Source organism: Meriones unguiculatus, chromosome 18 (genome assembly GCF_030254825.1).
Source record: "Meriones unguiculatus strain TT.TT164.6M chromosome 18, Bangor_MerUng_6.1, whole genome shotgun sequence".
In the NCBI taxonomy this organism is placed as follows: domain Eukaryota; kingdom Metazoa; phylum Chordata; class Mammalia; order Rodentia; family Muridae; genus Meriones; species Meriones unguiculatus.
Genome location: NC_083365.1, coordinates 10,150,945 through 10,169,912, shown reverse-complemented (window position 1 = coordinate 10,169,912; position 18,968 = coordinate 10,150,945). Strand labels below are relative to the sequence as shown.

At 44.4% G+C, this 18,968-nt stretch overlaps 1 protein-coding gene across 2 annotated transcripts in view; it reads left to right on the top strand.

Moving 5' to 3' along the window:
* Positions 1 to 665: 665 nt before the first annotated feature.
* The window catches only part of Cds2 (CDP-diacylglycerol synthase 2), a 54,178-nt gene continuing 35,875 nt past the window's right edge, over positions 666 to 18,968 (top strand). Inside the window, exon 1 of one of the 2 annotated variants that reach the window (XM_060371710.1) lies at positions 666 to 742. Coding sequence is in view for 1 of the 2 variants with exons in the window: in XM_021651158.2 (XP_021506833.1) it covers positions 945 to 998 (54 nt within the window). In the remaining variant the exon portion in view is untranslated. The other variant, XM_021651158.2, reaches the window with a different exon arrangement.

Below are 18,968 nucleotides of genomic sequence, written 5' to 3'. Positions count from 1 at the left end.
TCAGGAATATGGGGGTCCACAGAAAACATTCCTGTCAGCCGAAAGATCTTCCAATAATCAGTTGCGGCTGTTAGCTTACTCGAAGAGCTTGTGGTTACATAAGAGAGGCTCCGCGTTCTATCTTCAGCACAAAACAAGAAATTTAAAATACTTGATCGTACTTGCAAAAATATCCATTTCCAAGTGGTTTCTTCTTTTGGAAACAGGGTCTCATTGTGTAGCCCTGGAGCAGGATACATAAATCAAGAGCCTCTGAATGCTGTGAATCAAAAAGGCGTGTGATTTGAACCGGACAAACCAAGCAAGGCGATTTCTGAGTTCGGTGTTTAGAATCAATGCTCACTAATTTACTGGAGGTCGCGGCTGGGCAAAGCAACGCGCTTCGGTGTCCCCTCCTGCTGTGATGTTCAGCGGGCCACCTGACCTTTCCACTTGGACTTCAAGCTGAGAGCAAGCGCTGGCCACCTCACACCGCCGGGAGGCGCTGCCGTGCCCTAGGAACACATTCCCACCTGGCCCAAGCGCTCCCGCGCGGGCGCACGCGGTAGGACGCAAACGACCACTGGCTCACCGTGCTACTTTTCTTCCGCCCCCTCCCGTTTTTGTCCAATGAGCCTCCGACTCCGCCCACCTCCGCCCGACTGCCCCGCCCCTGGCGTCTGGGCTCCGGGGCCAAGATGGCGGGGGTGCGCGTGCGCGCTGGCTGGCAGCTTCCCGGGAGGAGGAGCGAGCGGCCGCTGGGGTAACAGCAGCTCTGCTCCCCGGGCGAGGGCGGCGGTGCTGGGCGGGGCCGGGCTCGGGGCTCGCGGCGCGGCTGCAGGCGCTGTGCGAGGCTGTGCGGGGCCGCGAGGTGCTCGGGGCCGCCGAGAGGCCGTGCGCGCTGAGCAGAGCTCCGCGGCCGCCCTGCTGCTCGCCCTGAGTGACGTCGCGCCCCGGTCCCCAGCATGACCGAGCTACGGCAGAGGGCTGTCCGCGAGGACGCACCTTCGGAGGACAAGGTAGAGGCGTCGTTGAGCGTGGAGGGGCGCGCCGGCTGCCCCGCTCTCTGACCTTCGCCGCGGCCCTCGGCCCCAGGCCTGGGCTGCGCCGAGGGTCGGCGGGCGCCCTTCGCTCTCGCCACAGCCGCCGGCGGGCGCGGGGAGTGGCGCGTGAGCTCGGGGTGGGGTGTCCGCGCCCTCCCTAGGCCTTCCTGGTGTGGTCTCAACACCCCACAGACCTTGCTTGTGGCCGCGGGAGTGTGATTTCGGCTCCCCGCTGGCCTTAAAAGTGCTGGTGTTTACTGGGGGGTAAGGAGACCCAGGCCATAGCATTTGTCCCCCGAGAGGTTAAAACACTTTCTTGAATTTGATTAAAACATTACATCGTTGGTTCTATTAGAGGGGCGTCTTGATGCACGCAGTGAGCCGGCCGGTTAGTGAGAAGGTGTGTGCTCCGGATGGTGGATTTGTTTACTGCGCCAAGTGTGGGCATTGATGGGGTAAAAGAGGGAGGTAAGGAGGAGGCCATTTTGGCAGGGACACAGCCAGTGTTGGGGGCTCCTTTGGTTGAAAGTGCAAGGTTTGTGTGGAGAAGTTGAGGAAGGTGCAGAGTACTTGTTCACCTGTGGACGTCGAATGACGGCATTTGTGCTTCTTGACTTAGCAGTGGTCAGGATCAGTGATGGGTAGAGCGGACGGAGGCAGCCTGGACCAGAATGATGGAGACTGGTTAACTCAGGGATTGCCAGCTGGTGACCTGCAGAAGCTTCCTTAGGCCTCCAAGCTGATACGGAAATAATGGTTCTGTTGACGGTGTTACCGGCTTGTCTTCAATAGAGGAGACTCTGCCGCGTTTCCCTTGATTAATAGTTGACAGAGTTTAGTATCTTTTTGTTTGTTCCAGATAGGTTTTCTGTGTGTAGCCGTGGCTGACCTGGAACTTGCTCTGTAGATTAGGCTGGCCTTGATCTCAGAGATCTGAATGCTGCGAAGGTGTGCCACCATGCCCGGCTTAGTTGTCACTACCCCTCCTCCATCCCCCCCCCCCCCCCCGCCGCTGTTCAAGGAAACATCATCAAGCCCGGAGCACCCACTTTTGTCGTCTGAACTTTTGTTTATTTGGTTTTAGACAGACTCTATGAACCCCTGCCATCTGGCTTGGACCTCAGGGTAGGCACCTCTGCCTACCCCGTGCTATATAGTTAAAGGCATGAGCCACCCAGCCAGCTTGTACTCTTGGTCTTTAAATCGGTTAGAGAGAACATCAGGAAGGAAACAAGCATAAGCTTTGGTGACAGGATGCCAACAGTAATTTTACTGGGAAGCACGGTTCAGATGAAAGATAAAGGGCTTAAACAGCTTTGTGACTTCTGTGGACGGTGGGTCATCAGAGAACTCTGTCCTTTGGAGAAAGCTTAGGGCTGAGGTCCAGAGTTAGATTGCAAAGACAGTACTTACAACTCTGGTCTTCCCCTTGACTGTAGTGGATTGGCCCTGGAGAATGCTTTGTTCACTCTGAGTCCTCCTTGTTGAGTTTGAAGGCCACTCTGGGAACCTTCTGATTGAGGAGGACTTCATACTTAAAGCTAGTGGGGCCCCTGGGTTAAGGTGTGAGAAGAGGGAGAAGGAAGAAGGCCTACCTGGGTGTAGTCGTGCATGCCTGTGGTCCCTGCAGAGATAGGTCAATCTGATCTCTGAATCCTTCTAGTGAGGCCAGCCTGGTCTACAGAGCAAATTCCAGGGCTACACAGAGAAACCCTGTCTTGAAAACGAAACGAACAAACAAAAAGTCTGATAGCTGTTGGGATACAGCTATGAACGCTCACGCAGACACACACGCATAAACACACACATATGCACACATATTTACTTAAAAAGTTAAGACAAAACGACTATGATGTTAGTAGGGCCGAAGCAGTTTTTACCCTCCCTCCCCAGCCCTTTGGCCCCATTCCCTAAATGTAGTGTCAGTTGATTCTTAGTATTCGCATGCATATTTTATGTAGAATAGATATGAGGAGCTGTCCAGCCTTAGTAATTTCAAGTGCATTTAAGCCTCATGTGATCTGAAAGAGGCTTGTGGTTGGTTTTGAGGTCTTCTAGGTGTGTGCTCCCTCAAATGTAGCTGTTTTGCATTCTGCTTAAAAGATTGTGGGCAGTTAGCCCATGCACAGTAATGATTACTTATTATTTCTGAATTGTCATGTGTAGGATTTTTAGTAAAATAAAAATAAATATAAAATATTAAAAATAAAGACTGACTTTAATAAAATAATAAAAAGATAATTTTAATAAAATTAATGCATTTAGGAAGCAGTGAAATGCCTTATTGACGAACTACATATAGTAACATTTTAAAATCTTTAATTTTTTTTTGTTGTTGTTTTTTCAAGGCAGGGTTTTTCTGTGTAGCCTTGGCTGTCCTGGACTTGCTTTGTAGACCAGGCTAGCCTCGAACTCTGGCTCTTCTACTTCTCTGAGTGCTTGGATTAAATGTGTGTGCCACTGCACCTGGCTTAAATCTTATTTATTTATTATGTATACAATGTTCTGTCTGCATGTACACCTGCATGCCAGCAGAGGGCACCAGATCTTATTCTAGATGGTTGTGAGCCACCATGTGGTTGCTGGGAATTGAACTCAGGACCTATGGAAGAGCAGCCAGTGCTCTTAATCTCTGAGCTGTCTCTCCAGCCTCCAAATCTTAATTCTTTAGAAAACTATTTGCTTTTATTCATGTTTGTATATGTTTCTGTGTGTATATGCATGTGTGTATGGGTGCCCATGAGGCCAGAAAGGGGTATTAAATGCCCTGGAACTACTCTTGGGTGCTTGTGAGCTTCCTGATATGGGTGCTGGCTACATGCAAGAGCAGCAAGTACTGTTAAGCATAGATCCAGGTCACCACCCAGTTGCTATTCATTGTCTCTTAGACTGGAGAAGACCCACTTCCACAGTTATGATTTTGCTATTACTATTGTGTCACAATCCAAGGGCTTAGGTATAGCGAAGCACTACTGTCTTTTTAGGGAAATGAGTAGTGAGACTTGAACTCTGTTACTTCACAGGATGAGAATCCAAAAAACAATTTTCAAGACAATTCTTTAAAGAACAATTTTGAAAGATTACTCAAAATGTTACAGTTGCTAAACTGTGTTTGCAAATCTGTCTTGTTACTAGACAATCACCACTATCAAAACAATCTGGAGAATGTGTTTATAAAAGTCAGGAGGCATTTTGTTATATTTAGCATCCTAGAATGGAATTCTCAAAGCCAGTTGCTAATAAAGGAAATGTTCTCTGGGATCTAGAGTCCCAAAGCAGTTGCCAAACTAAGACCCTTGGATGTTAAGCTTTAAGACTGGTCTCTGCTGCCAGCAAAAGGATGAAACTTGGACTAACGAACTAAAAATGGTTGGATTGGCATTTCAGGAGATTTGTTGTGGACTTACATGGAAGGTTCTGGGTTTTCTACTTTACTTAGAAGCTGACATGGTGTGAAAATATAGCGTTAGTTGTTTTAAGGGCTTCCATTCTTCTGCCTATCCATTCTAGATGGATGAAGTTAGTATAGGTAGGTAACAAGTCACTCATCTGTCTGTTTGTCCATCCATCCATCCATCCATCTAGAAACAGAGACTTGCTTTGGACCTTAGGCTGGTCTCAGATTTGCAATGTAGTGTAGGCTGGTCTTGATTGGAAACTCTTTTGTCTCTGTCTTCCCAGGGCTGGTATTACAGGTGTATGCCAATCTGATTAGAAAAGAAAATTCAGGTTTTAGCTGCAGATAATTCAAAGCATCAGTGAGATCAGCCTTGCACCTGGGCTCTTCTGTAAGCCATTCTGCCGAACAGAAGGCTTTTGTCAAGCCCGTATTCTAAGTGGGAAAACTGATGTGCTTCATAGGTCATTTGAGTGGATTCAGTGTGTATACAGGGTAAACACCGAGACAGAGCATGGTGCACTGAGAACATGTAAGCCACTGTTGCTGCTGCATAAAATAGATTTTTTATAGAATTTAAATTATTTTTTGTACGTATTGGCATGTGTTTAAACTTGCAAGTTATATTTAGAATAATGGTTGGCCTTCTGTGACCTGTTTTGAGTTCATTTTCTTGATGAAATTTTCAGTACTCAGATGGCACACTTTAATTGTAGAAGGAACACTAGGCATTTGTGTGTGCAGTCTCTGCTTTGGTACACCGGGGGTGGGGGCAGTTCGTCCTAGGCTTCCAAGCATATTAGGCAAGTGAGCCGCCACTGAGCCATATCTCCAACCCATTTTTACTTTTTTTTTTTTTTTTTTTTTTTTTTGTCAGAGAGTGTGTAAGTTGATCAGGTTGGCTTTGGAGTTGGTTGCACCCTGAGAGTAGGTAGGATACAGGCGCCAGTTCTGGCTTGTAGTTATCTTCTTCTGTAGCATCAGCTACGGTACTGCAAGATGCTCCTGAATAATCAAAATGTTTTTCTGATAGATTTTGGGAGTAAATCTACTGAGATATTATTTTAAGAGCTATAACTAGGTTTTCAGAGGCAGAATTATGTTATTTATCTTTAATTTTTATAATTAAAAAGATTATTTTATATGTGTCAGGGTCTTGCCTTGCCTGCATGTATCTACGCATACTGCGTGTGTACCTGGTGCCCATAGAGTCAGAAGAGGCCGTTGGATGCCCTGGATCTAGAATTATTGACGGTTGTGAGCAGGCATGTGGGTGCTAGGAACTGAACCCACGTTCTCTGCAAGAGTAAGTGCTTTTCACCACTGAAGCATCCCTCCAGCCCTGTGAATTATTTCTTTTTTAAAAAGTTTTTACATGAGGAGTGAGTTGGGAATTGAAAAAGTAGTAAACCTTAAGCATGGCTTGTAGACTTTATATAGGGAAATGATGGAAAAGATAAGTTTATCATACACCCCAGCATTTTAGGTTTCTAAAAGAAAAGTAAATATCTATTTATTATTTGCTGTGGGAGTTGTACATTGGCAGATGTGAGGTCAGAAGATAACTTGCAGGAATGGGTTCTGTCCTGCCTGTAGGACCCTGGAGTTTGCACTTAGGTTGGCAGTAAACACCTTTACCCATTGAGCCATCTTGCTGTTTTTTATGTTGGAAAAACAATATTATTTTAAGGACTCAGTTACTTCCTGACTTAGGACTGCTTGAAATCCACCCCTACCCCCTCCCACCCCAAGCAAAGCTAATTTAATTCAAAATACTTTGTCTTTACATGCGTTAGTATTTCTTTAAGACGATTCAGTGTCCTCTATAAATGTTAACCTGCCGTCTTTGACTCTGGGACTACAAGGGCTCTTAGAGGTGATCACTTCCTGTAACAGGTGCCACCGTCTGCAGAGTTAGGTTTCCCGCCTAAGTAAGGTAACGTAGCTAGTTCGGTGCAGGGTTGCTAGTGTGAAGTCCTTCCAGCTTTCTCTCATATTGCATATTGAGAGAAAAGGGTATAGAATTTAAGGGTATAGGATTACTTTTAATTGAAAGTCTTTATGAGTTCTTGTATTAATGAGTATTGGTTTAAAAAAAAAAGGCCTAATTCTTATTTATTTATTTTTCTTGACTTGTTTTTTTGAGACAGAACCTCACCATATATATTCCTGGCAATTCCGGGACTCAATGTATAGACCAGAATGACCTTGAATTCACAGAGATCCTCCTGGCTCTATCTCCTGAGTGCTGGGACTAAAGGCATGTGCCACCATTTGAAGCCTAATTTTCTTATGTAGTTGTAAATAAAAAGTTGGAAAAACCATGTTTTAAAATGCAAAATGTTAAAAAAGCAAGTGAGGTCGCATAGTGTGTGTGGGGAGAGATTTTTTTTTTTTTCAAGAGAAAGTAGATTAGACAGTTCTCAATCCTTGGTTCTAATTTATATACTTTGAAGTCCATCCCTGAGGGTAGCCATTGTTGGTGTTGGGATTGGGGGCTCAGAACATCCTTGAATGGAACTCCCTTTTCAGGCTCGGCCACCACAGAGCTCCACTCAGAGCAGTGTGAGTGTGTGAGGCTGCTAGAGGAAGTGCTAGCCAGGCATGACTAAGCATCAGAACCGTCTGTTCTAGCATCATCCGTCATCAGTGGTGAGCGCTTCCCAGAACATTCTCTCTGTCTGCTGTGTACATTGCCTGTGCTCTAATATTCACTGTGTCTCCGGTTGAGGTTGATGTCAGTCTGTACGGGTCACATCTATAATAACTCCAGAGGTGTGTGCTGGGGGTGGAACCCAGGGCCTTGTACAGCTAGGTAGGCCATCTGTCACTGACCTCTATCACAGCCTCTATACCAATTTGATTCCCAGTGATCTCTTTTTTTCCCCCGATTTAAATTGGTTTTGATTTGGTGGTGTAGGAACTTAAACCCAGGCCATAACGGCTCCTACTTCAAGTATTCTACACCTCCAGCCCTTAAAAAAATTAAAAATTAGCATTCCTGTGTGCGTGAGTGTGTATGTGTGTGGGTAAACATGCTACAGTGAGTGTGTGGAGGTTGGAGGACAGCTTTGTGGAGTCAGTTCCCTCTTCCACTTTTAGTTGTGTTCCTGGGTTTGAATTCAGGTCACCATCTCTAAGGCCAAGCCCTAGGTTTTTGGAGACAAGATCTCATGTAATTCCAGCCAGCCTTGAACTCGGGATCATTCTCTACCTCTGCCTCCTAAATGCTTAGGCTATAGTCACGAGTCACTGTTGCTGGCTGAGAAGCTCATTGAAAGTGACTCTTGGATTTGCATTTCACAGTGCAAATATGTGTCCATGTGTCTAGTTTTCACACTTGTCTGTCATTCTGAGGTTGTATAGGCCAAGCAGATTCCTTCATATAGCTTGTTTAGCTGCACCTGTGCCGTGACAGTTTCCAGTCCCTGACTGGTACAAGAGGCCATGGGTTAAAAAAGCACAGCCACTCCTCCAGTTTGGAAAAGAGACTTGGGCTCTTGACTGTTCAGTGTGCCAGGGTCTTGTTGAATGAATGCTGATTTGTTCCTGGCACTGAGCAGAGTGTCTGCTTTCCAAAGCTTGTTGTGGAGTAGCTGCTTGACTGGGGGAGTAGTGAGGCACACCCCTCCACCCACCCACCCAATAGTCACCTTCACTGTGCCAGTCACTGATCTTTGACCTCGTGTTTATCCAACAGTAGGGATGGCGTTGGGCCCACAAGCCTGCATGACCTCGCAAAGAAAGTTAAATTTTATCATGTTCTTTTAACTGGCAGTGCTTGCTGGGTCACGATGAATCTCCTTTCTCCTGCCTGCTTTTTCCCAGAGATACTCCTTTCTTAGTGAGCTGAAGAGCCCCTTCATGCTGGTATAAAGAAAGGCTTGACCTGTCTTGCCGAGGTCAGATGTCCCTTTGATTTGGTGCATGTGACATCAGCCTCCTTGTGTTACGGTCCCCACAGCCCCATTTTGACCATTTCTGAAGACTTGCCTGAGAGTTTGAAAAAGCTTTGGAGCCAGGCGTTGATGGCATACACCTTTAATCCCAGCATTTGGGAGGCAGAGACACGTGAATCTATGAGTTAGAGGCCAGCCTGGTCTACAGAGCTAGTTTCAGGACAGCCAGGACAACACAGAGAAACCCTGTCTCGAAAAACAAAACAAACCAATGAAAGCTTTGGGACATGTTGGGGGTTGGTCTGGTGCTATGTATTCTAATGCTAAACACTGGCTCCTGAGATGTGGTTGCAGTAGAGAGGAGTCACTACCCTAGTCTTTGTTGTGTAAACTTTGCTCTACCTAATTTAAAGTTATTTGGTTAATAAAATAGCTAGAAGTTTGTAACTGGGCAGGCTGAGAAGTAGGAGGAGCTTAGGTTCCCTGGCTTGGGGTCAGATGGAGACCACAAGGAAAGGGAAGAAAAGAAGAAATAGAAGGTGTAGCAGGAGGAGAAGAAGCTGGAGAAGAAGGAAGTAGGTATGGGAAAATAGGGACCATGAGCATGTGGCCATGAAGGTTGGCCTGATGGAACAGAACAGAAGTAGCCCAGACAGGAACAAGTATGGCAAGTAACTTGGGGTGTGTAATTGGGGAAGATTTACAGGTGACTCTTTTTGAATATCTGATATTGAGAGTTGCCTGTCACGGACACTCCCAACTTGGTTATTCTTAGAGCTCTGTGCTCCCCGTCTGTTTCCTGGTTAGTGTTGTGGTTTCAGCAGTCTAAACACATACACTCCTAGGTCCTTTCATCGGTGCAAACTTGGCTTGTCTCATACCTGAGTTTGTCATGTTCTCTATGCTGACCTTATTCCTACAGTTTCCTTTCCTCCTCCGCTAGAACCACAGGTCCCTCAGTTATTCAGGCTTTGGGCCCATTAGATAAGCTGCTGCCAAGTCTGACAGCCTGAATCTTGTGTATCTCCTCTGCTCCTCTGAGGAGTCCAGGACTCAGGTTCTAAGTGTTACTAGGATTTCTTATCTGCTGCCCTGGCACAATTCCTGTCGTTCAGGACTTGATGCCTTCACTCTTGTAAACTCTTCACATTGAGTCTCTTCTAGCTCTTCAGGATGGGCTCTAAGCACCTGCTCTAGTCCGTCTGTGCTTCTGTCCTCTAGCACTTCTGAAGCTATGCTATGAATCATAGAACAAAGACATGGAACCCTTTCTGTGTCCTTGTGTCCCTTCTGCTGGATACCTTTGCCATCTATCTTGTTCAGGTCCCTGCAGTGGCTTTTGTTGTCACCCTCTTCCACTTGGACTTAATCCCAACTGGAAACGTTCTTGCCTGTATTATAGAAACAAATGTACACAGGTAAGAATACAGTCCATCTGTGAACCCATGAGAGACATGGCTGTGGTTTGGCTCCTGCTCAGGTGTGACTGAAATAGCCACCATGAGCTCACAGTTTTCCTTTGTGCTAATGGGGCGGGGTTTGAAAAGGCAGGGTTTCTCTGTGTAACAGCTTTGGCTGTCCTAGAACTTGCTTTGTAGACCAGGCTGGCCTCGAACTCACAAAGATCACAGCGCTTGGGGAGGCAGAGGCAGGTGGATCACAGTGAGTTTGAGGCCAGCCTAGTCCACAAAGTAAGCCCAGGTCGGCCAAAGCTACACAGAGAAACCCTTTCTCGTAAAAACCTTAAAAAAAAAAAAAAGGAGAGAGAAAAAGCTCCACCTGTCCCTGCTTCCCAAGTGCTTGGGTTAAAGGCATGCACTGCTGCTGCCCAGCCGAAGTTTTGTCCTGATTATGAAGAAACAGATGAAGATAAAGACATTTATTGTAGAAGCACCAAAAAGAAAGAAAAAAATGGTCTTAATTCTGCTGTTTGGGTACCACCGTTAATATTTTGATATCTATGTCATTTCATTTCAGACAATTTACACATTCTTTCATTCTGTATATACAGCTACTTTATGACATGTGTTTTCCCCCTTTTCTAGAAATGTGATTTGAATGTTGAGAGTTTAAACTATTTTTTTAAAGATTAAGTTGATTTTGTTTTATTTTTTGTTTGTGTGGGCGTTTTGTATGCGTGTATATGTGTGTACCACATGTGTGACCAATGCCTGCAGAGGCTCAAAATGGGTGTCAGGTTCCTTTTAACTGGAAGCACAGAAGGTTGGGATCTGCCATGTGGATACTGGGAATCAGACCTGGGTCCTCTGGAAGAACAGTGAATGCTCCTAACCACTGAGCCATCTCTTCAGGTCCCCAGCATCTTAAATTTTTTTTTTTATTGTATTTATTTGTGTACATGTGGCAGTCAGGACAGCTTATGGGACTTATTTTCTTCCTTTTCCATCTGTGGGTTCTGGAGACTTAATTTAGGCCATCAGGCTTGGTGAGTGGTGCCTTTTTAAAAATTTTAATTAACTGAGCTATCTTGCTGATGCTCACCATCATTTTTTAAAAAATATTTTTATGTACATTGTGTTTTGACTGTCCATGTGTCTGTATGAGAGTGTCAGATCCTCTGGAACAGGAGTTAGAGACAATTGTGAGCTGCCGTGTAGGTGCTGGCAATTGAACCCAGGTCCTCCTGAAGAGCAGACAGTGCTCTACCACTTAGCCATCTCTGCAGCCCTCACCATCATTTTTTTAAACTTAAAAAATTTTATTTTTATGTGTATGTACCTGCATGAGTTTGTGTGTACCACATGGGTGCAGGACCCTGCAGAGGTCAGAAGGTTTTGGATCCCAGGAGTTCAGGAGGTTTTGAGCTGCCAAAAAGGTGCAAGGAACCAAATTCAGTTCTTCTGCAAGCGCAACAAGTATTCTTAACCATTAGCCATCTCTCCAGCGCCCCGCCCCCATCATTTTAACAGCTATAAGCCATTGTGCTTTGTGCTGAGCCTTAGTCTATTAAACTAGTTAAGAATTAAAATGGTTTTAAGTGTTTGGTTATTATAATTAGTGCTGTCTAAGGTAACTCTAGTTAAAAAAAAAGAAAGAAAACAAACACTAAATTCTTCTATTCATGCATGATCTCCTTGGAAGATTATTTTGTGTAGAACTACTGACCCAGAAAACATATCTATATAACATAACTGAGTTTTTTATTTATTTTTATTTTTTAAATTTTTAAAAGATTTATTTATTGTCTATACAGTGTTCTGTCTGCATGAACACCTGTGTGCCAGAAGAGGACACTATAGATGGTTGTGAACCACCATGTGGTTGTTGGGAATTGAACTCCGGACCTCTGGAAGAGCAGCCAGTGCTCTTAACCTCTGAGCCACTTCTCCAGCCCCTGAGTTTTTAAAGATGCCAAAACTTCCACTACATTTTTCCCTTTTAGTATAAAAATGGCCTTTTATTTATTTTTTGTTTTGTTTTTGACACAGGGTTTCTCTGTGTAGCCTTGGTTGTCCTTGACTCTCTTTGTAGACCAGGCTGGCCTCAAACTCACAGAGATCTGCCTGCCTCTGCTTCCCTGAGTGCCAGGATTACAGGTGTGCACTACCAGGCTCAGGTTTTGTTTTTGTTTTGTTTGTTTGTTTGTTTTTAATAACCTGGTAACTCTTGGTTTCTCTTGTTTGGAACGGCTTGTGCTTTTTGCTCCCAAGCCTTGGGCTATGACTCCAAAGCTGCTTCCTAATGGCAAGAGGTTACCTCATGTCACTCTTGGACCTGCATTCACTAGTCCAATGACGCCTTGTAAAAGGAACTTTTATTCACCTGAAGTAATTGTTGTCCTGGAGGCTCACTACATCTGTCTGTTACCCTAGGCCGAGTCCTGGAAGCTTCTAGTCTGTGTACAATCTAACCTAGGCTTAGAATGTTTTCAGCTTCTGAGATTTACTATAGAATAAACTCACCCTTTATGTTCTTTCTGAGCTTATATCTGGCTGGTTCAATTCAGCTGTTCCAGCTAAAACTCCTCTGCCAGCTGATTCTCTCAACCTCTGAATTGCTCTGCTTGGCCTCAGACTAACTCCAGCAATGATTTCTAATCTTCTGGTTCCTTCTCATTTTCTGGCTTGTTGTGTCTTCACCTGTGTCTAGCTTGTTCTCTTATTCAAGCTCTCTCTGTAAAACTTTCCCAGTAAAACAGCTTTCCCTCTCTCTCCTTCTCTGTGTTGTTCCTTTAGATAGCTTCCCTTTCCTTTCTGTTCTTGTGAGAGCTAGGCAAATCCTATTCTGTCAAATCTTTTTCTGATTCAACATTTTTTTTCTGCCACTCAATTAAACATCACTTTCAAACATGGGTGCTTCCTTTTACAAACTAACTTTACCTTTATTGTTTGGTATTAATGGTGGGATTAATTAATCACCATGCCCGGATTTAAGCTTTTCTTTACCTGAAACTTGCTCTATATTAGGCTGGCCTTGAACTCAAATATGTTTGTCTCTGTCTCCCAGATTAAAGGCGTGTTTGTATTCCAGCCAGATCACACAGCCTAGAAGGTCTTTGGATGTGATCTCTTGCTGGAGCAGCCATGTTCTAAAATAAATTCCCTCTACAATGGCTTTTATCACAGCATCCACAAACCCAGGGGAAGCTTAGGCATTCTTGCTGAGATCCAGTGTTACCAGAAAGGGCTTGTTCTCTTCTCTGGTGGTGAGTACGATACTTCTCAGAGTTAACAGACAGCCATTTTGAGTGCTGAGGCTTTTAGCAGGCTGGTCACAATTTCTTTTCAAAAGACTGAAATTTACTGCAGTTGAAGTACTGAACATTTTAGTATCCAAGACTTTAATGGCTGCTGGGAAAGCTAATGGTGGTAATGTCTTAATGTAAGGATTAACACTTTCTCTTGAAATGGAGTTTCTCTGAAACTCTTTTGCCCTATATGGCCTTCTGCTCCTTCCAGCTCCCCAGCCTGCCCAGAGCCTGTGGGAACGCGACACTGAACGGGCGTGGAATAGGGCATGGAGCAGGTCTTGGCAGCAATTGTGGGGAAACTCCTGCTCTCAGTTACCAGGTCTGAACCCTTTTTCTCCCTTTACCAGTAGTGCTATTTGCTTTCCAAGTGCTTCCATCTCTACCTACAAAATCTCTAGTTGCACAGCCAGCTCTGCAATCCTTTAAAAAATGAGAGAATTGAGTGACACTTCTGATTTTCCTATTTCAAACATTTTTTGTTTCTCATATCCTTTCATATCTACTAGCAACTTTTCCGATTGTTCAACTATTCTTCCAACCTTATTTGAAATGGAATACAGGAAGAAGACTAAGCAAAAACAGAAAATTCCTCCAGGGAGCAAAGCATGAGCGAACCCAGTGGCAGCAGACATAGTAAAACCTTTTGCGTATGTCCTGAAACGGCATGTTCATCCCTCCACACCTGCTGTCCCTACAGCATTAGAAACCAGATTTCCCGTCATTCCTCACACTGGGCACCACATGTTGGCGTGAATTTGTTTTTTAAATCTGTTTTATTTTATTGGGGTTTCTTATATCTCTTTGTCCTTTTTTTTTTCCCTCCAGTCCTCCAGCTTCCCAGCATTAGTAGGATTAGATTGTTGGGTTCCTTGGAGCAAGTCTAATCTTTTTTTCAGTACATCTCCAACTTCTCACTAAATCACAACAGCAACCAGGAGCAGTAGGGGGGAGCAGGAGCCTTCATTCTTTTTCTCTCGGCACTCCATGTCTCTCCCCTGGCTCTGGCATTTATTTCCTCTCCAGAGTCCTCAGCATTCAACTGTCTGCAGCTGGCGAAGATCACACCCCTTTCAGAGCCTGCACAAGGCAAATTGCCTGCTGCTGTGGACAGTCTAAAGCAACTTCATATCCCACTCCTGGAATTAACACAGAAACATGTTTACATAACATAACTTGAATCTTTAAACACACCAAAACTTCCGCTACATGCCACCGCCACCCACCTCAAATTTTATTTTCTAAATTTATTTATGTATGGGTTGAGTATGCCATGGTATGTATGTGGTCATAGTATCTGATCACTTTCTGAAATTTCTTTCCTTCCATCATGTGGGTTCCAGAGGATCATACTCAGGTTTTCAGGCTTGGTAGCAAACATCTTTGCCCACCCAGTCATCGCCCTAGCCCCAGGAGTTTACTTTAAAGTTGCTATATGTATAATTTTTGTTCTTTAAACACAAAAGCATATTTGCATCTGAATTGGATGCTCTTATTTTTACGTAGAGCTAAATCTTAAAATTGTTAAGTCAGATGTTGTGCACATAGTCTTAATCTCATCACTCAGGAGGCAGAGGCGGGTATTTGTGAGTTTGGGGCCCCTGGTCTGCATATCGACTTCCAGGTTAGCAGGGGCTACATAATAGATTGGCCCTACCTCAGAAATCAAACAAAAGTATTATTATGATTTCCTTTGTGAGGGGGCGTACGGGCATGGTGCACGTGTGGATGTCGGAGGACAGCTTCTCTCCATCATGTGGTTCTGGGAGATCATCACAGGTTGTCAGCCTTGGTACAGTCAGCTTTACCTGCTCTTGGTTTCTTTCCCGCATTCCTTTGTTTGTTTTTAAGGATGTTGTTTTTTGTGGGGCCTAGGGCGACAGCAGTTAAGAATGCACACTGCTCTTGCAGAGGACCCAGGTTCAGTTTCCAGCACCCACATGAGGTTACTCACAACTCCGTGATTCTAACTCTGATGGATCCGAGGCCTCTGGCACACGTCTACATACACATCTACACATACAAACAAATTAAAATGCTAAGAAGAAATATTACATTAAATTTAAAAATTGTGTATGCATGGGAATACTGCTTACATCTGTGTGCTATGTGTGCAGTGCCTCCAGGCCCCACAAGGGGGCATCATATTACCTGGAATTGGAGCTACAGACAGGTTTTTAGCTGCCATGTGAGTGCTGGGAACCAAAAACCCAGGTCCTACACGAGGGCGACAAATGCTCTTTACCACTGCACCATCTCTCAAATGGTAGAAATTGTTAGAAACAATTTGAAGCCAAAATCTATTTAATAATTCTTTTGTGTGATACTTAAGTCAGCAACTCACACAGCTATAATACGATCTAAAGATTTACCAATTTATTACATACTGAGGAATGACAGCAACATATTAAGTCTATGTTTTCTATAATTAACCTATTACATTTCTGTCAGAGCAGAACATCGTGTGTGTAAACTAAAGACATTACAGATCCCTAACAGTTGTTTAGAATTTGAGCCAAGAGGTTTCAGGCAGTGTTTGTTCATTGATGCTGTGTGCTTTGATATTGTACACATGCAAAATGCCCTTTCTGTGTGCTCAGAACCAGGGTCCCAGTGATTGCTTCGCTATGTGTTTGATTTAGAAAATTTGGTTGTTCCTCACTTAGAAATGTCTTACTGTTGCCAAATGTGAGACCACATTGAGTTAGGTGACGCAGTACGGAGTTGACACCCATGGTTTAAGAACTGGTGTGTATGGCTAGCAGTGGTGGTGGTGGCCTTTCATCCCAGCACTTGGGAGGCAGAGGCAGGTGGACCTCTGTTGAAGCCAGCCTGCTCTACAAGTTCTAAGCCTGACACAGTAGCTGCAGCCGCTGTGAGGTGTCTTAGTTAAGTTCCTGTTACTGTCTTCAAACACCATGATGAAAAAAGCAGCTTGGAGAAGAACAAGTTTATTTCAGTTTACAAATCTGTGGTTACACTTCATTCATGGCTGAGGGAAGTCAGCGGGAGCTCAAACAGGGCAGGAACTGATGAGAGGCCGTGGAGGCTTCTCCCAGCTCCCTCAGCCTGCGTTTGTATAGCGCCCGGGACGAGCAGCCAAGGTGCGGCACTGTATGCAGTGAGCTGGGCTCCTCCGCTTCAGTCGTCAGCGAAAAGTGCACCACAGGCGTGCCACAGGCCGGTCTGGTGGAGGCATTTTCTTAATTGAGATTCCCTCTTGACCCTGCTGCGTCAGGTTGACACAAAACTACCTACCGTGCTGACCTTTAGCCTAATCAACCCAAATCGTTGATTAGGGAAAGTTTCTCTTTATAGAAAGTGACAAAGGAATGATGGAGTGTTAAGGGACTGGGGGAGTGTAGGTCAGTGGCCAGGCTGTGGGTTCAGTCTCTATTACTACAATAACATTAATGGAGCTGTTTCGGCCCACACTTAGTTAATGGAATGAGATAGTAATTGTGCTCTAGTAGAGGTGGCTAGATACATTTTGTAGTTTCTGATGGAGGAGTTCCCTAGACAAAACCCGCTTGCAAGTGACCAGAACTTTCAGTTGGAAAGATTCATTGACAGGAAATTGAAGGGACAAAAGAGTTTATTGTGAAAAACACCACTGGAATAATGGCCTGCCTGCTTCTGTGAATAAACAGCTCAGAGATGCTCTACTTCTCCGTGAGACACGGGGTAAGAAGGTGAAATTGCTACATTAGCAGACTTAAAGAATATTAATGATTTCAGAACTGTATTCGAATGTTGAGCCAATCAAACTTATGCATAAAAATAATCAACATATTGGGTATATTTGAAATTTATATCTGTATGTATGTATGTATGTATGTATGTATGTAATGTATATATGTATGTATGTGTGAGATACAGTCTTAGCCAGGTGTGGTAAAATGCAGCATGCCTTTTAATCCCAGCACTTAGAAGACAGAGTTCTGTGAGTTTGAGGCCAGCCTGGGCTACATCATGAGTTTCAGGGCAGATAGGGCTATATAGTGAGACCCTGTCTCAAAGAAACAAAACAAACAAACAGAAACTAAAACAAAAGGAGAGGTGAGGTTTTGCTGTGTCCAGGCTCAAGCAGTCTCCTCAGCCTTTCAAATAGCTGGAGCTACAGGTGCATCCCTCCTCTGGCTCTTTAATACTGGGTCTTTATTTTAATATAAATGAACTTAACTTTCTTTAATTTTTTTATTTTTTCCTTTAGAAACAAGAGCCTTATTATGCAGTATTGGCTAGCCTGGAGCTCACTCTGTAGACCAGGCTGGCCTGGAACCCATAGACACCTGACTGCCTCTGCCTTGCTAGTGCTAGAATGAAAGGTGTAAACTAACATACCAAGCTGAACTGACAGTTTTTAATATTTTATTTTACTTGTGTCTGCATGTGCTAGTGCTTGCAGAGACCAGAATAGGGCATTAGGTTTCCTGGAACTGGAGTTCTAGGCAAGTTATAAGACATTCAGCGTGGATGCTGGGAAATGAACTCAGGTCCTCTCTAAGAGCAGCAAGCATTCTCAACTGCTGAGCCATTTCTCCAGCCCTGAATACTTTTTCTGACAGTTTGATTTTCTGTCCAGCTACATTCCTATTTGTTTTGTGGGGGCACTTTATCCATTCTGGAAATGAATCCCATGTCAGGTATGTTTTATAGAAATAGTCTTCATTCTCTTACTAGTTTAAGAAACAGAAGTTCATGTCTAGCCTCCACACCTAAATGCACTTAACTGCACTTAAATTACCCAACCACACACATATGCATGTAGTGAAAAGCAAAAAGAAAAGGTGCGGCCAGGTCTGGCATGTGGGAGGTCTTGGGTTTACACTCTATACCAGAAATCAGTTAGGCCAATATCAATATTAGTTATCAGAACACTAAAAATTAAAGCCCATGATAAAACATGTGCATCTGAATGGCTAAAATTGAAAAAGGTGTGAATGTACTAAGAGCTAACAAACATGCAGAACAAATGCACTGTTTGGGGAGTGGACGGTGTGTATGGAAGCTGAATATACCCGAGCCAGCCAGGTTTGAAGACCCACGCTGTTGACACTAATCCCAGCACTGGAGCCAGTCACCTACATAGTGAACTTGAGGCCAGCCTGGATGGCAGAGACCCTGGCTCAAAACAACGATAATGCTCTTTCCTTTTCTGATCAAGTCTTTGCAGTCATAGTGATTGACTGCCTAATAGAATTCTATACGTACAGCCTCTGGAGGAGAACCGTGGAATATTTATTGAAAGCTTTGTAAGTCAGTGTTGTGAATAGTGCTGCTTTCAGTACAAGTGTGCACATACTTCTGTCTTTGCTCACAGCTCACCCCTCTCCTCTTAAGACAGGGTCATTATGCAGCTCTGGCTGCCCTAAAAACTCACTGTGTTCTGTCTGGCCTCGAATTTCAGAGATCCACCTGCCTCTGCCTGCTGAGTGCTGGGATTAAAGGCCCGTGCCTGGCTCTGCTCAGCTTTTTTAGGTGGACAGCCAGATGTGGTGTTGTTCAGTGTTAGTTATACAGACTTTAATGCTTTTCTTTTCCTTGCCTCTCCTCCTTTTTTTCCTCTTTCAGTGTTGGGGAATCATACCGCTGGTTATATTTGTGCTTGCAGGTGCTCAACCACTTCCAGCTTTTTAGTTTTTCGAGGAACCACAATACTTGGGTGTTGTATTTCAGAAATTTCTCAGTTTTAATTTATTACCTGGCAAATTTTGATGGCTCTACATAAACAAGTCGTAAGGTCCTTAATAACTAAGAGCAGCCACTCTAGTGAATGAGGTGTGTCACTCATCGTGGAGGAGGGGCTGAAGCTGCTGCTGTGCTGACATGGTTCTGACATGGGTTCATGGGTTCATGGGTTCTGACATGACGGTGTGTGACTGGCTCTTGAGCACAGTGACACAGCGCTTGCTCCCTAGCGCTCTGCAGCTCCCGTCGGT